Source organism: Phascolarctos cinereus, unplaced genomic scaffold, assembly GCF_003287225.1.
Source record: "Phascolarctos cinereus isolate Bilbo 61053 unplaced genomic scaffold, phaCin_HiC Scaffold_5;HRSCAF=322, whole genome shotgun sequence".
NCBI lineage: Eukaryota > Metazoa > Chordata > Mammalia > Diprotodontia > Phascolarctidae > Phascolarctos > Phascolarctos cinereus.
Genome location: NW_027555958.1, coordinates 34,557,119 through 34,575,936, shown reverse-complemented (window position 1 = coordinate 34,575,936; position 18,818 = coordinate 34,557,119). Strand labels below are relative to the sequence as shown.

Genomic DNA, 18,818 nt, shown 5'->3' with positions numbered 1-18,818 from the left:
TTTTTGTGGTCAAAGCCAAGACTTCAGGTCCCGGTATGATAGTCAAGCCTGGGGTATGAACCAACATAGAATCACAGGATCTAGAGCCTGGAAGGAGCCATAGAGATCATTCAGTCCAGTCCCTCTCCCATTTTATAGGTGAGAAAACTGAGGCCCTGGATGGGTTAAATAAAAATGACTTGGTAGTAATAAATGGCTAAGCTGAACTTCAAAATCAGGTCCCTCAGTTTCAAATTCCTATTTCTGCTGCCTTTCTACAAAGGGCACAAATGAAGCCTGGGAAAAGCTTCCATCTCCCCCACCTAAAATTGCAATCAGGATGTGAAAGCTGTGGCTGGGCCTCTGGCCCAGCCTTGGAGCCATCCTGGAGACCATTGTCTTTGACCCCCAAGGTGTTCTTAACTCCCCAGCTCATAGAAGCCCTACAACAGATTTAGTTAGCCGGATTCAAAAACCTGCTATACTCTATTATAATTACCCACCCCTTTTCCACTGCCTATCTTCCCCACTTCTTTGAGACTGAGTCTTCCTATCTTACCCAGGCCACTCATGAACCTGAACCCCAGTGCTGGTCAGCAGGGAAGCACTGGCCTCCTCTGCTCTGGACCAAACCACCCCTCCTTAGGCAATCTGCTGGCTCCAGGAGCTCCCCAGGGTTCCTCATGTTAGTGCCAGACTGAGTGTGGTCAGAACCCCTTTAACTCAAGGAATCCACCAGCCTCAGCCTTCCTCAGTACTACGGACTCCATAAATCTGCCCCACCTCACCAGGACTGCCCCTGTTTCTGGGCAGCCATCTTATCCTTGGTTTCTGGGCATTCCAGCATCTATTTCCCTCTGCCCCCTATACTACAGACAAAAGGACCTCTTCTGTCTCTTATTTTTAAAAGCAACTAGGAACATACAAAGTCAGTGTCATACGGTGGAAAGAACACTGGCCTTGGCGTCAGAGGATCTGGGTTCAAATTTTATCTTTATTACTGTTACCTGTGTGATATTAGGCAAGCCACTTAACTACTCTCTGCCTAGGTTCCCTCTTCTGTAAAATGGGTTGAACTAGATGATCTCTAAATCTAAATAGGGTCCTATTAAAGAAGCAGCAACCAATTTTTTATTATAAGGAGTGGGTCTCAGAAAGGGAAAGTAGAGGAGTACAGAGAGTTATTTAGGCAATGTAAAAACAAGAGATATCCACAAAAAGTTATTTTTAAAAAAGAAGTAGTAATAGTAATAACAATAACCAGCATTCATTTGGCACTCTGAGGTTTGCAAAGCACTTCACAAAGATTATCTAATTTTATCCTCACACCAAACCTTATCCTGATTTTATATATGAGGAAACTGAGGCAAGCAAAGCTCAAGTGACTTGCGCAGAATCACGCAGCTAGTAAATGTCTGAGGCTGGATTTGAACCCAGGTCTTCTTGATTCCATATGTAGCCCTGTATCCATTGTATCATCTAGCTACTTATAATACCCTAGGGTAAGATGAATAGAAGAAAATTAAAAATAAAATAATTTATTTTACATAAATATATAATAAGTATGTGGTATAAAATAATAGTTTCTATAAATATATAACAAATATGCTATATAAAATAATAGTCTTCTATAAATATATAATATGCAGTATAAAATAATAATTTGTGAAACATATAATAAATATACAATATAAAATAATGATTTATGTAAATATATAATATAAAGAATAATTTATATAAATATGTGATTAAAGACAATAGGTTTGGATAAATATATAATAAATATGCACCACAAAATAAATGATAACATATAATTATTGCATTATGTATTATTGTATTAAATATCATTATAGACAAAAATAAGCCAAGCCCAGAATGGATGAATTATAACTTCTAAATTTATTTTTGCAGCTGTGGCTCCCCTGCCCTAACTTGGCCCATAGTAATCCTCTCAGAGCTGGAAGGCCCAGCTGTCTCATGACCTCAGACAAAAACAGCATCTTCCATCCCTAAAAATCCCCAGGCCAGTTTTAGGATGCCCACACTGGGCTGTCCATTCTACATTCTGAGTATGGTAGCTCTTCCCATCTTATAATAAATGTTACTATTAATAAAATATAATAAATCATAAAAATAGTCCTCCATTTGGAGCCAGAGGAAGCAGTGTTTGAAACCAGGCCTTGACTTCCTCCCCCTAGAGTCCAGCTCCTGTAAAATGAAAGGGGTGGGTGTTGCTGCTCAGTCATTTCTGACTCTTTGTGACCCCATTTGGGGCTTTCTTGACAGAGATACTGGAGCAGTTTGCCATTTCCTTCTACAACTCATTTTATAGGTGAGGAAACTGAGGTAAACAGAATGAAGTGACTTGCCCAGGGTCACACAGCTAGTAAGTGTCTGAGGCTGTATATAAACTCAGGTCTTCCTGACTCCAGGCCCCACATGCCATGCACTATGGCGCCACCTAGCTGCCCCTGAAGGGACTGGTGGATGATCTCTGAAATTTCCTTCCAGTTCTAACTATAGTTCTAAGATCTTATGAACTTGAGGAGGGAATAGAAGGAATAATCTGAATGAAAGAAAGAAAAAAACAAAGAAGGAATGAAGGGGAGGAAGAAGGAAAGAAAGAAAGAAAGAAGGAAGGGAAAGAGAGAGAGAGAGAGAAAGAGAGAGAGAGAGAGAGAGAGAGAGAGAGAGAGAGAGAAGAAGGAAGGAAGGAAGGAAGGAAGGAAGGAAGGAAGGAAGGAAGGAAGGAAGGAAGGAAGGAAGGAAGGAAAGAAGGAAGGAAGGAAGGAAGGAAGGAAGGAAGGAAGGAAGGAAGGAAGGAAGGAAGGAAGGAGAGAGAAAGGAAGAAAGGAAAGAAAGAAAGAAAGAAAGAAAGAAAGAAAGAAAGAAAGAAAGAAAGAAAGAAAGAAAGAAAGGAAGGAAGGAAGGAAGGAAGGAAGGAAGGAAGGAAAAGAAGAAAGGGAAGGAAGAAGGAAAAAAAGAATGAAGGAAGGAAGGAAAGAAAAAGGAAGGAAGAGAGGGTGGGAAAAAGAGAAGGAAGGAAAAAAGAAAGGAAGAAAGAAAAAGAAAGAAAGAGGGAGGGAGACTTTAAAAGTCTCCAAAGATGAGTCCATTCATCAAAAGGCCTTCCTTCTTTCTCTTCCCCTTGTAACCTCCTCAAGGCCTGCCTTCTACTCTTAGGGACAAGCTCACTTTACATTGTGATCTTAGTGAAAAGAGTATTTAATTTGGAGTGAGAGATCTTGAATTCAAATCCTGACCATGCTCCTTGCTAGCGGTGTGATGTTGGACAAGTCATCTCCTTTCCCAGGGCCTCAGTTCCCGCCTAACAAAGCGGTTGCCACAGATGTTATAGAACTATCCACCTTTGAATCCTATGACCTTTCTTCCAGACAATAGTAGTTCCTGACCTGGGTCCATGAACTTTTTTTAAAAATAGATTTTGGTAATGATATTAACAGTTTCCTTTGTAATCCTGTGCATTTGTAGTGAAATCCTAGTAAAACTACATAATTTGATAAACAGTATAATTGACTTCCTTTGTAGATTTTATGCATTTTATTTCATTCATTTAAAAACATGATTCTGAGAAGGGGGCCATAGGCTTCACCAGGACAGCCCAGGACATCCAGGATGCAAAAAAACTGTTGACTCTCTTTAAGAAGGAGAAAACATTGGGAGACAAGCCAAATGGTTTGCTGTGTGACCTTGGGGGAGTCATTTCCCTGCTTTGGCTTTGGTCTATGAAATGAGAACATTAACAACATAAGCCCAGTCTTGCTCTCAGAGAAGTTCTAATTGAGGACACGTGAATATGAATATGTCCCTTTGTCTGTAGCTTCTGGAAGAACTTTAGCTGGGGAGAGAAGGCTCATAAACAGGAGCAAGCAGCTTACCAAGTCATCAAGGTGGAACAGAAGAAGCTGGGCCCCATGAGCTTTGCTGAGAAAGCCATCATCTTCCTGTTCCTCCTCCTGGTGGTGCTATGGTTCACCCGAGAGCCAGGCTTCTTCCCTGGTTGGGGCAATGTGGCCTTTCCTAACCACAGTGGAGAAAGGTGAGACATGGGCAAGGAGGCCTCATGCTTGGGGGTGAGGAAAGGGGATGATGAAGGGCCTTGAGGAAGACAACAGACAGGATCAGTCCCAAGAGCGAGCAGGCACTTTCCACCAAGAGGCAACCCAATGGGCATCCTCCTGCTGTAGGGAAGGGAGGAGGCATGTTAGACATGGGAAGGAACTTCCCAGAAGTGGTGGTCATGGAAGTCAAAGAAGCCTTCAGAGACAGAGAACCCGATGGGGAGATCCCAGAGACAGAGCTGAAGAGGACTTCGTATACCTTCTAGTGCGGGGGCTCTTAATCTGGGATCCGTGAACTTGGTCGTCTTCTTAATAGTTGGGGGTTTTTCTTAATACTTGGTTTTTAATAATTTAACATTAATACTTAATGCTTGGGTTTTTTCTTAGGATTTTGATAACTGTATTTCAATATACTTGGTTTCCTTTGTATTTTATATGCTTTAAAATATAAAGAGGGGTCCATAGGCTTCCCTAGATGAGTTCCCAATGCAAAAAAAAGCCTTATGGGATGGGAGGGAAGAGATGGAGGTGGGCGTAGAGGTGTCAGGGGTGAGGGGCTGGAGGAGGGATGAATTAGGAGGTGGGGGCAGAGAAGTTCAATTTGTCTTGATTTAATAAACATTTGTGAAAAGCCTACTGTGTCCATGAAGACAAAGCCAAGACAGTCCCTGCCCCCTAGGAGCTTACATTTCACTGGGAGGGTACAACACAAGAATAAATACAAGGTAATTTGAAGAGGGAAGAGCGCTCTAATAATTATAATAGCCAACATTTATATAGTGCTTTTAAAATTCTTATGGCCTTTTATCTCATTGGCTAAAAGAATAACAATTTAGAGACATCAGTCAAGATACCTTCGCTGTACCTTTAAAGAAACAAGAAATTCCTAGAGAAGGAGATGAGAAAGGAGTGGATCCCAGGTTCAGGGGGCAGCCTCTACAAAAACAGAAGTAGGAGATGAGACACCCAGTTCTGGGGAAAGCAAGGAGGTCAGTTTGGTTGTAATATACAGTACATGAAGAAGAGGAATGGAAGATAACCCTGGAAAGGTACTGAGGGACAGGCTGTTGAGATGGCCAGCTCAAGAAGGGGAAATATTTTCACATTCTCTCTGGTTCAGCTCAGGCAAATTCTTGGACCCAGTCAGATCCCACCATCTGTAGGAGGCCTTTCTCAATGTCCCCTCTACTACCTCCACAATCCCACTGCTAATGCCTTCATGTGTGTGTGTGTGTATATGTGTGTATACACATATGTGTACACATATGTATGTATGCGTGTATACATACAGTAGAATCTGGGACCCACTCCTTTCTCAGCTGCTTCTCTAGGAATTTCCTGTATATGCCTTCTGTATGTAGGCTTGTTTGCAGGTCCCATTAGACTGAGCCTCTTGAGGGCAGGCACCATATTTTTGCCATGTTTTGTATGTTCAGTACTTACCACCCCATCTGCATGTAATAGCTGCTTAATAAATGTTTGTTGACTGCCAGTCAGATACCAAGGGGTGGCTATCAACTGCTACAGCACACCAGGGAGGGATAATAAAGGAGGAGACAGGTCCAGCATCAGGGAGCCAGAGGGGCTTACAGAAAACCGCGGGTGCAGAACAGCAGATGAACAGGTGAGAATGAATGTCCTGCCAGCTACAGCCCCAGCTTCCGAGAAGGCCTGAGTAACAGAGACCTTGTGGTGGGCCTCAAGCCAGGAAGGCTCCCTGGAGGGGGCAAAGCTTCGACTGGATCAATCAGTTGACTGAGTCAGTGAATCAGTCACTCATCCTGACAGAGAATCAGGATCTCACATGTCTAAAGCCATTTAAATTTTACAAAGTGCTTGGCCTCTCAATGCCTTCCCAATATAGATAAGGCAAACATTGTTAGCCGCCTTTTGCAGATGAGGAAACTGAGGCTCAGAAAGAGGTTAAGCAACTTGCCTGTGGCCACACAGTTAGTAAATGTTGACTTCTCTCAAACCTTTTGGCTCGAGGTCTAAACTTTAATACACCACATTACAGTGTATTACACTAGCCTCCTAGGCAATAGGAAGGTTGCCCAGGTACCGGGTATGGTGCCTGCCTTCATTGAGCTCACAGTCTAGCTGTGGAGATAAGGAGGTGCATGTTTACTATGCACAGTAAGCACTAGAGGAATTTGGAGCAGAGGAAGCCAGGTGCAAGCTGTGAAAACATAATGTATGCATATGAGACTTGACCTGAGCCTGAGAGGGATGGCTTGGATGGAGAGAAGGAGGAGAGGCCAGAGCCCAACTCCTCTGACACCCTTCTCCACAGGGCCTCCTAACTGCCCTCCTGCCCCAAGCCTTTGCACTCATTGCTTCCCCACTGCCCTTTGCAGTATGGTCTCAGACGGCACCGTGGCCTTCTTCATCGGCATCATCTTGTTTATCGTACCCTCTGAGCTCCCCAGCTTCTCCCAGCAGCAGGGTAAGCATTTGGTGGTGGAGGAGGGAGGAAGAAAAGGGGATGGTGGAGAAGAAGTGGGGCAGAAATCAGAAGGAAGGGCCCTCCAAATCATCTGATCTGCATCAGATCTCCCTCCCACCTTTGGGTGGGTAAGGTCTTCATTTTACAGAAGAGGTAAACAAAGGCCCAGAAAAGTGATGGGTGGGTGGGCACTAGAACTGAGCCTTCTAGATCCCAGCTCAGTGCTCCTTTTTCCACTCCACTACAATGAAAGGAGTGAAGCTCTGGTGCCCTTCCCAATCCCTGGGCAGAGAGGAGAAAACAGGATTAGGGGAGACGGGAACGTGTCATCTGGGGCTTTTTCAATGACCCAGCTCCTCTCCTTGGGACCAGGCACCCAGGGGAAGTTCAAGGCCCCAGTCGCCCTCCTCAACTGGAATATCGTGAATAAGAAAATGCCCTGGAATGTTTTCTTCCTGCTGGGTGGAGGCTTTGCCCTGGCCAAGGGCAGTGAGGTAGGCACCCCCACCCCTGCCCCCGTCAGCTCCCTAACGAACTTCTGTTCAAAAGTTAGAAGTTTTGAGGGGAAGATGAAAAGAAGTAATTTGATTATAGCCTACAATGATATATATCGTATATGTTATATACATGTTACATGTGCGTGTGTGTATTGTATGTGTGAGTACATTATACATATGTGTGTGTACGGGATGTCCACACTTGTGATTTCATTAGTGTAATTTATATTAAGGCAGCTAGGTGGCGCAGTGGAGCTGGTCCCCAATGTCAGAAAGGCTCCTCTTTCTGAGTTCCAATCTGGCCTCAGATACTTACTAACTGTGTGGGGCACAACTGGGCAAGTCACTTAACCTGCTTACCTCAGTTTCCTCCTCTGTAAAGGAGAAGGAAATGGCAAAACCACGCCGGTATCTTTGCTAAGAAAACCCCAAAAGGGGGCATGACAGGTTGGATGCAATAAAACAACAGCAACAATGACTTTTTGCCTCTAGTACGCTCCTTCCTCACCTGCTCTTCATAAAATCCCTCTCGGGTTGGTTCGGTGTCCCAGTGGATAGAAGCCTGGGCCTAGACTTGAGTTCAAATCCAGCCCCAGACATTTACTAGCTGTGTGACCCTGGTCAAGTCATTTAATCCTGTTTGCCTCCGTTTCTTCCTCTGTCAAATGATTTGGAAAGGGAAATGAAAAACCACTCCAGTGTCTCTGCCAAGAAAACCCCAAACAGGGTCACACAGCTGAACAGCAAGAAGCATTTCCATAGCCATTTAAGGTTTGAAAAAGCATTTTTATACGTGGTACCTCATTTGGCCCTCACAACAACCCTAGAAAGTAGGCGCTATTATTATTCTCATTTGACAGATGAGGAAACTGAGGCACACAAAGTGACTTACCCAGGGTCACCTAGATAGTAGGTGTCTGAGACAGAATTGGAACTCAGTTCTTCCTGACTGACCCCAAGTGCTGTACTCTATCCAGTGCACCATCCAGCTGCCTCCAGGAAAAGAAGGCATGAGCTTGTTCTCTAGAATCAGAAGGTCGGGTTCAGGGACCTCTTGCTCAGCTTAATCCAATAATTCTGAAATGATACTCTTCCCCCCAATCCCACCCAACTCGCTGACCCAGCTGAGAGGATTGCTTTCTTGTGAAGCTGCAGCAGCCACATTGCCTGCTGCGGCCACGAGGGGGCGACAAAATCACACTCAGCTTGCACCAGTCCTCCATGGCCCTGGGCTCTGATCCCACAGTCCCCTACAGCCCCTCAAGGGATCGCCTGAGCCAGCTGGCTCCCTGATTCAGCCTCCCCCCCAAGCCCAGAGCTCCTTGTCCGTCCCACCATGGACCAGGAAAAAGGGGGCTTCCTCAGAGAGCACATGCCTAGGACCTTAGACAGCAGCCAGTCCCCACCACCCTCCTCATTGTACAGTGGGGGATCCTGTGTGCTTGATGGGAGAAGGGTGGCATTTTGAGGCACGGACTCAACTTTCAATGGTCCCAGCAATGCTTTTCTCTCTGAGTCCTAGGGGCAGGGAGATGGCTAGAACAGGTTCTGGGGGCAGGGGGCTGAGGGGAGATGACAAGGATAGATAGAGAAGGTCTCCCTGCAGTATGGGGTCCTATCCCTTCCTGCCTAAGAGACCAGCTCATACAGCACTTCCTCCCCTTTCCCCAAAGCTCATCCCCTAATGCTCCATGGGCAAACCATGTGCCCAAAGACAAAGGGAAGCTGGAGGGAAGGCAGGAGTCGCTACTAGCACAAGGATGATGACAATGGGGAGTGGGGGGACAACCAGATGATCCCCCTTTTAAAGGATTATCTTTTTCCCATCTCTTCCCCCCTTACCACTGCCATTTTGTTTCTGCATTAAAATGTTTTCCATTGTCCTAAGAAGTCTTTCCAGAAATATGGAGCCAGGGGATCTTACCTCCAATAATATTTTGGTCTTCCCCATCCCAATTGCTCCTAGGTCAAGGAAGGATCAGGGAGAAAGGAGGGACCTGGAATCCTGGTCTGTTCCCTCTTCTTACTCAAGCCACTGGGCCTGACCTCCTGACCTGCCAAAATTCAAGCAAGATTCCCATTGCCTACTTTTCTTGGGGGGGAAAAAAACCAACAGGGAAAGGGAATAAGGCTTTGTTATGCCAAAGCTCAGAGAGACAAAGCAATTTTGTCAAGGGTACACAGCATCTTGGCCCACCCCAGGGCTCCTGAATGAGGTGACCACATTCTCCTAGTTCCTCCGGTCAGTGCCACATCTCTTCCTATTCCTTACTCCCCATAGGTATCAGGCCTGTCCCCAGTGGCTGGGAAACAAGCTGACTCCTCTTCAAAGCATCCCTTCTCCGGCCATTGCCCTCATCCTTTCTCTCCTTGTGGCTGCCTTCACCGAATGCACCAGCAATGTGGCCACCACCACCCTCTTTCTGCCCATCCTTGCTTCCATGGTAAGATCCCCTTCGCCCCCATACCTCTTCCTAGGCTGCCTTTTAGAAGCCCCTCTTCCCTCACGTCCCCTCACCCCAGGCCAGCCTGGATCTCTGAGTTTCTGCACTGAGGGCAGGACGCTGCCACATATTCAGTTTATGGGAGAGTGGAGAATTCCCAGTCTCCTTGAGCCGCCAGGCCCCGGTGACCTCTGGATGCCTGGCTCTTTGGCCCCTGACTCACCTCCACCCCCTACCCTGTCCTGGCTGACGTCACCAGATGAGAATCTAGTGGGTTGTTCTGTCATCCCCCCCTCCCAACCCCTCCCAATATGAGTCTTGGTCACCCCCAAAGTGACCAGGTGAGATTTCTCACCAGGGGCGTCCCTGGGCCCCAGCCCTTTCAGGGAGCGTTCCCACAGCCCTTTGATGGAATCCCTGTGGTCCCTTTGAGATTGGTTTTATGGGCCCCTCCCCTCTCCACACCTGAAGGGCAGGTCAGCATAGTCATCCTCTTGAGGAGATCTAAGGCCTGGAGAGACGAAGGGCCCCTCTTAAGTGGGGAGCAAGCCCCAGAGCCCTCCTGAGAGCTTCGGCCCTGACCCAAGGGGCTCTGCCCACATGGGCAGAGAACATGGGGCCAAAGCTGGTCCCACCCCCACCTTGCTCTGGCGCTTTCGAGGACTCCCCATCAGTCTCCTCTCTCATCCACGAAACCATGGGATGGGAGCAGGTGGTATGGACAGGCCTCTTTCCCCTCCCCTGCCCCCTCCCTCCCCACCTTACCTTTGTGAGGTTGAGGCTCAGATTCTTCTGTTTCTCCCTGCCCATTCTCTGGCTGTTCTGACATCACCTCCCCTTTGTCTTCCCTGGTAGGCCCAGGCCATCTGCCTCAACCCACTCTATGTTATGCTCCCCTGTACCATGGCATCCTCTCTAGCCTTCATGCTTCCTGTGGCCACCCCGCCTAATGCCATTGTCTTCTCCTTTGGGAAGCTCAAAGTGTGTGACATGGTGAGTGGGGCAGGAGAAACCAGGGTGGGAGCAGCTGCCCTCTCCTACACACATACACACACACACACACACACACACACCTCTCTCTCTCTCTCTCTCTCTCTCTCTCTCTCTCTCTCTCTCTCTCTCTCTCTCTTCCATTCTCTCTCTTCCTCCACCCTACTCCATGAGAATAGACTAGAGCTAGTAGTGGAGGAAAGAGGTTGAAACAGAGGGTCCTAGTAGACCACAAGCTAGATACACGACTGGGCTCAAATGCTCTTCTATATGATGCTTTTCCCTTCCCCTCTTCCACCTACTTTTTGTCTGTATCAATTCATGTACACATTATCTCCCCCATCAGAATGCAAACTACTTGGAGGGGGTGCTATTTTTGCCTTTCTTTATCTCCCCAGTTTTTAACAGGACACCTGGTAACATACATTTAATAAGCCTTTGTTGATTGATAAAAGACATGAAAGATCCCCTTCTCAGGGTCCAGATTAAAATGCTAGGGAAGGGGGGGCAGGACAAAGAATACCTCAGTAGGGGAGAGGAAGGGAGTTCACTTTCCTCCCCTCTCCAAAAAGTACAGCGCAGAACAGTTCAAAGAGTGCTGACCTGGCTGGGGGTTCAAATCCCACCTCTGACACTCTCTCTATGCGACCTTGGTGGTCAACACATTTCACCTCCTTCAGGCTTAGTTTCTTCATCTGCAAAATGAGAGGATTGGGCTAGATGGCTTCTGTGGTCTCTTCTAGCTTTCCCTTTCCTTGTGTCTGCAGAATGTAGTTCCTTGAGGGGAGACTGCTTTGAATCCCCTAGCACCTAGCACTGTGCCTTGCTTATCATAGACACTTAGACATTTAATAAGTCTTTGTGAGATGGGATGAGAAGAGATGAGATGGGATGGGATGGGATGGGATGGGATGGGATGGGATGGGATGGGATGGGATGGGAATAGAAAAGAAGAGGTGGGATGGGATTGGATGGAAAGAAAAGAGATGAGAGAAGATAGGATAGAATGGGATGGGATGGGATGGGATGAGATGAGATGGGATGGGATGGGATTGGGATGGGATGAGATGGGATGGGATGGGATGGGATGGGATGGGATGGGAATAGAAAAGAAGAGGTGGGATGGGATTGGATGGAAAGAAAAGAGATGAGAGAAAATAGGATAGAATGGGATGGGATGGGATGGGATGGGATGGGATGGGATTGGGATGGGATGAGATGGGATGGGAATAGAAAAGAAGAGGTGGGATGGGATTGGATGGAAAGAAAAGAGATGAGAGAAGATAGGATAGAATGGGATGGGATGAGATGGGATGGGAATAGAAAAGAAGAGGTGGGATGGGATTGGATGGAAAGAAAAGAGATGAGAGAAGATAGGATAGAATGGGATGGGATGAGATGGGATGGGATGGGATGGGATGGGATGGGATGGGATGGGATGGGATGGGATGGGATGGGATGGGATGGGATGGAATGAAGAGAAGAAAAGAAATAGGATGAGATGGGATAGGATCCCATAGGAAAGGATTCTACAAAGTATCTAACTACTATCCTGGGCCCATTCCCAGGCAGGGCAGTACTTTTGTTTCTCTCCAGACCATGATTAAAAATCCCTGCCTCTGGATCCATCTTGACTATCTTGACTTTGAGATGCATCTGGGGTACTTGGAAAGGGTTCAGAGGAAATATATAGATGTAGATGGGGATATAGACTACCATCCCCAATGAAAAAGTCAAATCATTGGGATTACTTATCCCAAGGAAGAGAAGGCTGAGGAAAAGACTGAATGGTCTTACCAGGAAGGCAGACACTGGTTCTTGGACTTCCTAACCCATGTAGTGGACAGAGTCCTGGATTTGGAGTCGAGAAGTTAGAGGTCTTCCTCAGATACTTACTGGCTGTGTGTGACTCTGAGCAAGTCATTTAACTTATCTTAGCCTCTGTTTCCTCACCTGTAAATTGGGTATAATAATAACACTTACTTCACCCCACTGGGTTGTTGTGAGGCTCAAATGAGATAGCACACTTTGGAAAGCATAAAAGTGTTGTTGTATAAAGGTTAGTTATTAGCTATTTAGTTGTGGGGTTACCCTGGAACAGTTTTCCAACAGGACCTTCCTGAGGGAGGCAGAGGCATGTCCCTTCCAGAGCCACTGAAACAGATCCTAAGCAACTTCTCCCACAGAGGCACATGTCCAGGTGTTATTCAGGGAAGACTCTGCCCCTCTTTTCTGTAGAGGAACAGCAGCAGCTGCCTACCCTGCAGCCCAGCTGCATTTTCATTCCTGACATTCCATTCCTCCCCTGGACTTGAAGTGAGGAGGACCTGAATTCAAATCCTGCCTCAGACACCTATTGCTTTCCAAACCCAAGACAAATCATTTAATATCTCTGTACCTCAGTTTCTGCATGTCTAAAATGGAGTAGGGAGTGGTCCCTCAGGAAGGAAACAAGCGTGTGTTAAGTGCCTTCTGTGTGCCTGGCACTGTGCTAAGTACCGGATAAATATTATTTCATTTGATCTTCACAACAACCCTAGTAGGGAGGTCTCATTTTTATTCCTGTTTTACAGTTGAGGAAAGTAAAGCAGACAGACATCAAGCAACTTGCTAATTAATCAGCTAGTGAGTGTCTGGAGTTGAACTTGAATTTAGGTCTTCCTGACTCCTAGCCCAGGGCTCTATCTGTTGTTTTGCAGTCTTGTCCAACTCTTTGTGACCCCACTGGGGGTTTTCTTGGCAGATACTGGAGTGGTTCATAATTTCCTTCTTCAGCTCATTTTACAGATGAGGAAACTGAGGCAAACAGGGTGAAGTGACTTGCCCAAAAGGATGAGTCTTCCTGACTCCAAGCTTGGCACTCTATCCACTGTGCCATCTAGCTTCCCCAAGGCTCTATTTACTGCTGTTCTAAGGTCCTTTCCAATTCTAAATCTGTGATTCTCTGATCCCACCTCCCCTCCCCCCCTTCAATCAATCAGTCAACAAGTTAGGGAGCTAAGCCCTAGGGATACCAAGAAAAGCAAAGACACTCCCTGCCCTCAGGGACTTTACATTCTAACATAATTCTAATAGGAATGAGAATCCCACTCAGCCACTCACGGAGCCCTGCTTTCTCTCTCCCATTCCCCAGGCCAAAGCCGGATTCCTTCTCAATATCCTTGGCCTGCTGACCATCGCACTGGCCATCAATACGTGGGCCTTTCCCATCTTTCAACTACACCAATTCCCTGACTGGGCCCAGTCCAACATCACTACCTCTTGCAAAGTCAACACAAGCTTTGTCAACCCTTAACCTCCCTGGGGAGGGAGTCTGCTCAGAGAGAAACCAGTGATGCTCACTGAACCCATATTCCCAGGCCTTTCAACCTAGGAGTCTGGTCAGAGCTGGGGATGGTGAAGAGGTACTCCCAGCATTGATGTGTATGGGCACATATGTACATATGAGTGTGTTCGTGTTACATAACATGTATGTATATCAGAGGGCACATATGTTCACGCGACATGGTGTGTTTGCATGGCACACCTGTATGTGTGTTTGTCTGTCTGTTTGATAGCCAAATGAGGGTGTTTGGTGCCAACCTTTCGTTTGGTTTCTCAAAAGACATGGCTGCAAGCCCCTTTTGATTATATTTATTGAGACTCTGAGGAGAGTCGGGTTGGGAGGACCTGAGTGACTTGAGTTTCAGCCCCTCTGCAAGGAGTTTAGCAATTCCAGGACCTGGCTGGACAACTCCTCTCTTGAAGAGTCTGGGGGTGGGGTGGGAGAGAAGGGACAGAGGATTTGCCTCATTAAAGACTTTTCGGTATTGTAGACTCTGCACTCATTTAAGGGACTACCCCAACATCTCTCTCTGAACAAGTGAGCCTGCAGGGTGGCCCCAGAGTTGGGAGGGCCCGGGCAGCCGTAGGGGTTGGGGTAGGGGGAGAGAATGCCTTGTCCTGAGGTTAGAGAGCCCTTGATCTAGTCCGGAGTCCTCTCTAGGGGATCAGCAGAGGTCACTGGCTCACAAGTCAGAGGACCCAGGTTCATATCTTGCCTTCACCATTTAATCCCTGGGGCGATTTGGGCAAATCACAGCTTCTCTCTGTGTCAGTTTACTCCCAGACAGCCCTTGAGGAACCTTAATTTCTTTGACCTCACTTTTTTTAATCTGAGGAGAATGGACTTGATGACTTCCCAAGGTCCTTCTAGATCTACAAATCTATCCCAGAACTTGGGGCTAGAGGGGAGAGATAAGAGCTGGAGGAGAGAAAGAGTGGAGGGGAAGGAGCTGCTTCTGCTGTGCTTGTTCTCAGGCTTTGGGGCTGAAAGGGTCCTTAGAAGTCACCTAGCCCAACTACAGATGAGGAAACTGAGGCTCAGAGAGAAATAGCTTGCCCAGCCTCACACAGCTAGTCAATGGTCAAAGTAGGATTCAAACCAAGGTCCTCTAACTCCAAACTTAGCCCTTTTCCCACAGCACCAAGATTCAGGGAATCAGTTCAGCCTCACCACAAGTCCCCCACCCTCCTAGGCAGCTGCCCCGGGGAAAGATGACCCAAGGGAAGCCCGGGGACAGGGGGAGGACTCACTCGCCCTTAGCAAACTTGTCCCATTGGGGGTGGGGGAGATCAGAGCATCAGGTCTGAGCCCTTGGACACCAGTTGGCCCAAAACTGTTGGGGGGTGTGGCCCCTCCCCCTGCCCCCATGCCAGCCTCTCCCCCTGGCATCCATAACACAGAGAGAAGGTAAGGCCTGGCACTGTTGCCAGGGCCAACTAGAGTAGGCGCAGCCACCCAAGAAAAGCAAGGCTGACATCACCACAGCCGGGCTAATTGGAAGCTGCCGGTCCCTGCCTGTCTTTGGGAAAACCAGCCTACCCCTTCCCAGAGCACTCCCTCACCATTTACATAAAACCCGCCATCCCTGCCAACTCCAGCGAGCACCGTCATCCGGACCCTTTCTCAGGCTGGTAAAACCGGTCCTGGGCAGGGAGGGGAGGTAGTGCCACCCAAAGGAAGGGGCATGATGGTTTTCGAGGCAGACCCTTTCCTGCTTCCCTGCACAGGAACAGGAGAAGGAAGGAGAGAAGTTAGAGAAAACATGTTGTCAGACCCTTTGGGGTTTGCCAAGGACTTCCCTAAAGTAGCCTGTGCTCTGAATTATGCCCATTTTACAGAAGAGAAAACTGAAGTTTGGCCTAGACTCAGAGATTTTAGAACCAGAAAAAATACTTAGCATCTATCTGATCCACCCATATCCTCCCCATTTTTACAGATGAGGAAACTAAGGTACAGAGAGAATTGAACCTGGGTTGCTATAGTCCAGACTTGAAGCATCAAAACAGAAAGAGCACTGACTCTAGACTTCAAATTCCATCTTTGTGACCTTGAGATGTTACTTCACCTGCCCAAGCCTCAGGTTCATCCTGTATAAAATTAGAGGATTGCCCTCTGAAGTCCCTTCCATCCCTAGATCACTGAGCCTATAAAAATGTCTCAGAACAGAGCCCGAGGCCAGGCAGCTGTTACACATAATCCCTTCTCCCCTGATTCCTTCCCTCTTATCATCTGTTACTCTTACTATCTGTTACGTCTCTCACCAATCGGAGGTCCATTCTTACATCTGCCTTATTGGTCACTTGCTGTATTTCTCTGGCCAACATCATTTTTAAGCATACTCCTCCCTTTTTAGGAGCCTCCAAAGCAACTGTCCATCCCGATTGCCCTGCCTGATGCTCACTAAGTGTGATAGGGTGAGGAAGGGGGACAGGGATGAACAGGAAAGCAAGTGAGACCCCAGATCCCTTGCAGCAACCTGGGAAATCCTTCGCACCAGACTCCTATGCCTTAGCATAGAATAGCACAATTTAATCACCTCCAGCAGAAGCTGGGCAAGGAGGGTGTGTGTCTGATGGGGACTGGACGGAGGGGGAGAGACGGGCCTGGGGGAGGAGAAGACAGAGGAGGTGAGAAGGGAGCGGGCTGCTGAGATGGGGAGAATGCAGCTGTCCCCTGAGGGTGAAAGGGGGGCATCCTGACAGTACTTGCCACAAGATTCCCAGAGAAGTGAGTTCTCTGGAGCCAGCTGTCATTGGTCCCTGGGGGCTGGCATTCCTCACCCATGAAGTACAGGGATATAAATCACTTCCCCCACCTCCACCTCAGAGACACAGCCACACCTGGGAACCCTACCCCCTTAGGAGACAGCCCCCATACTATGGATAGGGTATCCCCACCCTCACTCTTCTTTCCCAGGTTTGGGTTCTCCATTTTCACACAACCCCCCTCCCTTATCATCACCACTATGCCCAAAAGGAACACTTCCCATAACCTCGCAGTATCATGGGCTCACCCCATTCTTGGGGTCTCAGCCCCCAAGCTCTAAGCCTAACATATACCCATGGTCGAAAAAACAAAGCGCCTCCCTTGATCTCCCCCAAATTAGGTTAAAAACAGTTCATCTAGCATTAGACAAGTTTTTAAAAAGTGGTTCCACTTTAAATATGGGTACTCCCAATCCCTGCCCACTGTCCCCAGTCCCTCTAAGGAGTCAGTCCCAGAAAGAAGACAAAGCCACTCTTCTCTGAGGGGGTCAGCCCACTTTTTCCGTGGAGCTCCAGTATCTCTCCCAAGGCAGGCATGAGAAAGAGGATGGGAGGGGGGAATCCAAGAAAACACCCAGATAATGGCACACAACAAGCACCTGGGGGAACAGAGGCTTGTTCCCTGCATCCTGCCAGTATGGGAGTGGGGGAGGGAAGTGGACACCAACCTAGGACCTCCAGCTCTTCCCTTCCTCCATTGTTGGGAGATCTGCAGATATGGTAGGAACAGCCAGCCCTGGCTTGGTTCAGAGTGGCTGGACCTGGGGGTTCTCTTGAGTTCAAGTTGCCAGGCCTATGTGCTCTCTTGGGCTCAGATTGCCAGGCCTCACCCAGCCATTCAGAAAACAGCATTCTCAGCAGCACCTGCTGGGCTAATCACCATCATTAGTCCAGCAATAAAGCGGGCACCAAGACCAGAGAGCCTTTGAAGGGCCTGTCTGCCTCCAGCTAGACTTGTACTGACATCCCCCTCCCATCTAGGACCGTGACAGGTGGATAGAGCCTGGTAAGGAGGCCAGCAAGCAGGAGAGCAGCCCCTTCCCCCATTTCCTGCTAAGATTTTGGAGGGACTTAAGCAATAATCTCAGTGCAGAAGGAATTTATGGGTAAATAGTAGACACTTAATAATTGTTTATTGACTGACTGACTGATTGACCAACTAACCTTGAGCTGTCTAACAACTGAACTGGTTGCCTGGAAGTGTTCAAATAGAAGACGGAAGACAACAGTATAAAGATTCCTGTTTTGGATGAGAAGTTGCATTAGCACATCTCTAAGGTCTCTATGCTTTATCTAGTATGCTAGGGGAACCCAAGAAAGCATCCTGCATTCTCTAGTCCCCATTGCCCCACATCGTAGAATCCCTAGGGGTTCACTGGTTCCTTGCCCTCTCCCCCCTGAGACTATCTCTGGGAGCTTACATCTTCCAAGCGAGATGCATCAATGAAAACTCCACATCTCCCTCTACTCTCCCCCCCCCCACCCCGAAAGTCCATCCTTGGACCTGCCTCAGCCCCAGGGTGGGGGGGAGGGGCAGGGAAAGGGAGGGAGAAGAAAAGTGCCAAGTGGTGCCTAAGCCAAGTGCCTCGCCTGGGCCCAGTCATGGAGAAGGAGGAGCTGGGAGGGGGGGACCCTTGGGCCCAGGTCGGGGGGAGAGAGGGAGGGCAGTTGGCTCCCCCTCCTCTCTCACTCCCATGATTCACCCCTTAAGCAAATGCCTGAGCTTCCAACTCCCTCTGGTCTTCCCTTCCATCAGCAAGACTTGTGACACCCAAATTTGGGGCATAACAGGGGACTTCTCCCTCAAGCCAACTAGCGTCTCAATAAGGGTGGAAATCAGGCATTTGTGTGACACCTACTGCATACCAGGTACTGTGCTAAGCCCTTTTTACAGATACCATCTCATTTGATCCTCACATCAACCCAGTAAGGTAGGTGCAGTTCTTATCCCCATTTTACAGATGAAAAAAATGAGGCAAAGTTTAAATGACTGTCTCAGGGTCACACAGCTAGTAAGTGTTGAGGCTGGATTTGCTGAGGTCTCCCAGACTATAACCTCAGTCCTCCATCCACTGTACTACCCAGTTGCCTCCCAAGGAAGAAACTTTCCAAACTAATCAGGGCCAGGCAACATCCCTCCCCATCTGACACTCTGCTTCACCCCATTCCTTCCCTTCCTTACACGTCACTATCTTTGAGCATCCTTCACCATCTGGAAAGTTGGTGAGGTAGAAGGAATGATGAGTTTAAAGTCATAGGATGGAGACTTAAATCCCAGCTCTTCAATTGG

At 47.8% G+C, this 18,818-nt stretch overlaps 1 protein-coding gene across 2 annotated transcripts in view; it reads left to right on the top strand.

The window, feature by feature from the left end:
* Nucleotides 1–14,263, top strand: part of SLC13A2 (solute carrier family 13 member 2) — a 47,289-nt gene extending 33,026 nt beyond the window's left edge. The window contains exons 7-12 of one of the 2 annotated variants that reach the window (XM_020963374.2): nt 3,821–4,039; nt 6,419–6,507; nt 6,880–7,019; nt 9,305–9,448; nt 10,304–10,441; nt 13,572–14,263. In XM_020963374.2, the coding sequence (XP_020819033.1) occupies nt 3,821–4,039; nt 6,419–6,507; nt 6,880–7,019; nt 9,305–9,448; nt 10,304–10,441; nt 13,572–13,733 (892 nt within the window). In that variant the 3' untranslated portion in view covers nt 13,734–14,263. Of the gene's footprint in view, nt 1–3,820; nt 4,040–6,418; nt 6,508–6,879; nt 7,020–9,285; nt 9,449–10,303; nt 10,442–13,571 lie in introns of both variants that reach the window. The other variant, XM_020963373.2, reaches the window with a different exon arrangement.
* Nucleotides 14,264–18,818: the final 4,555 nt, after the last annotated feature.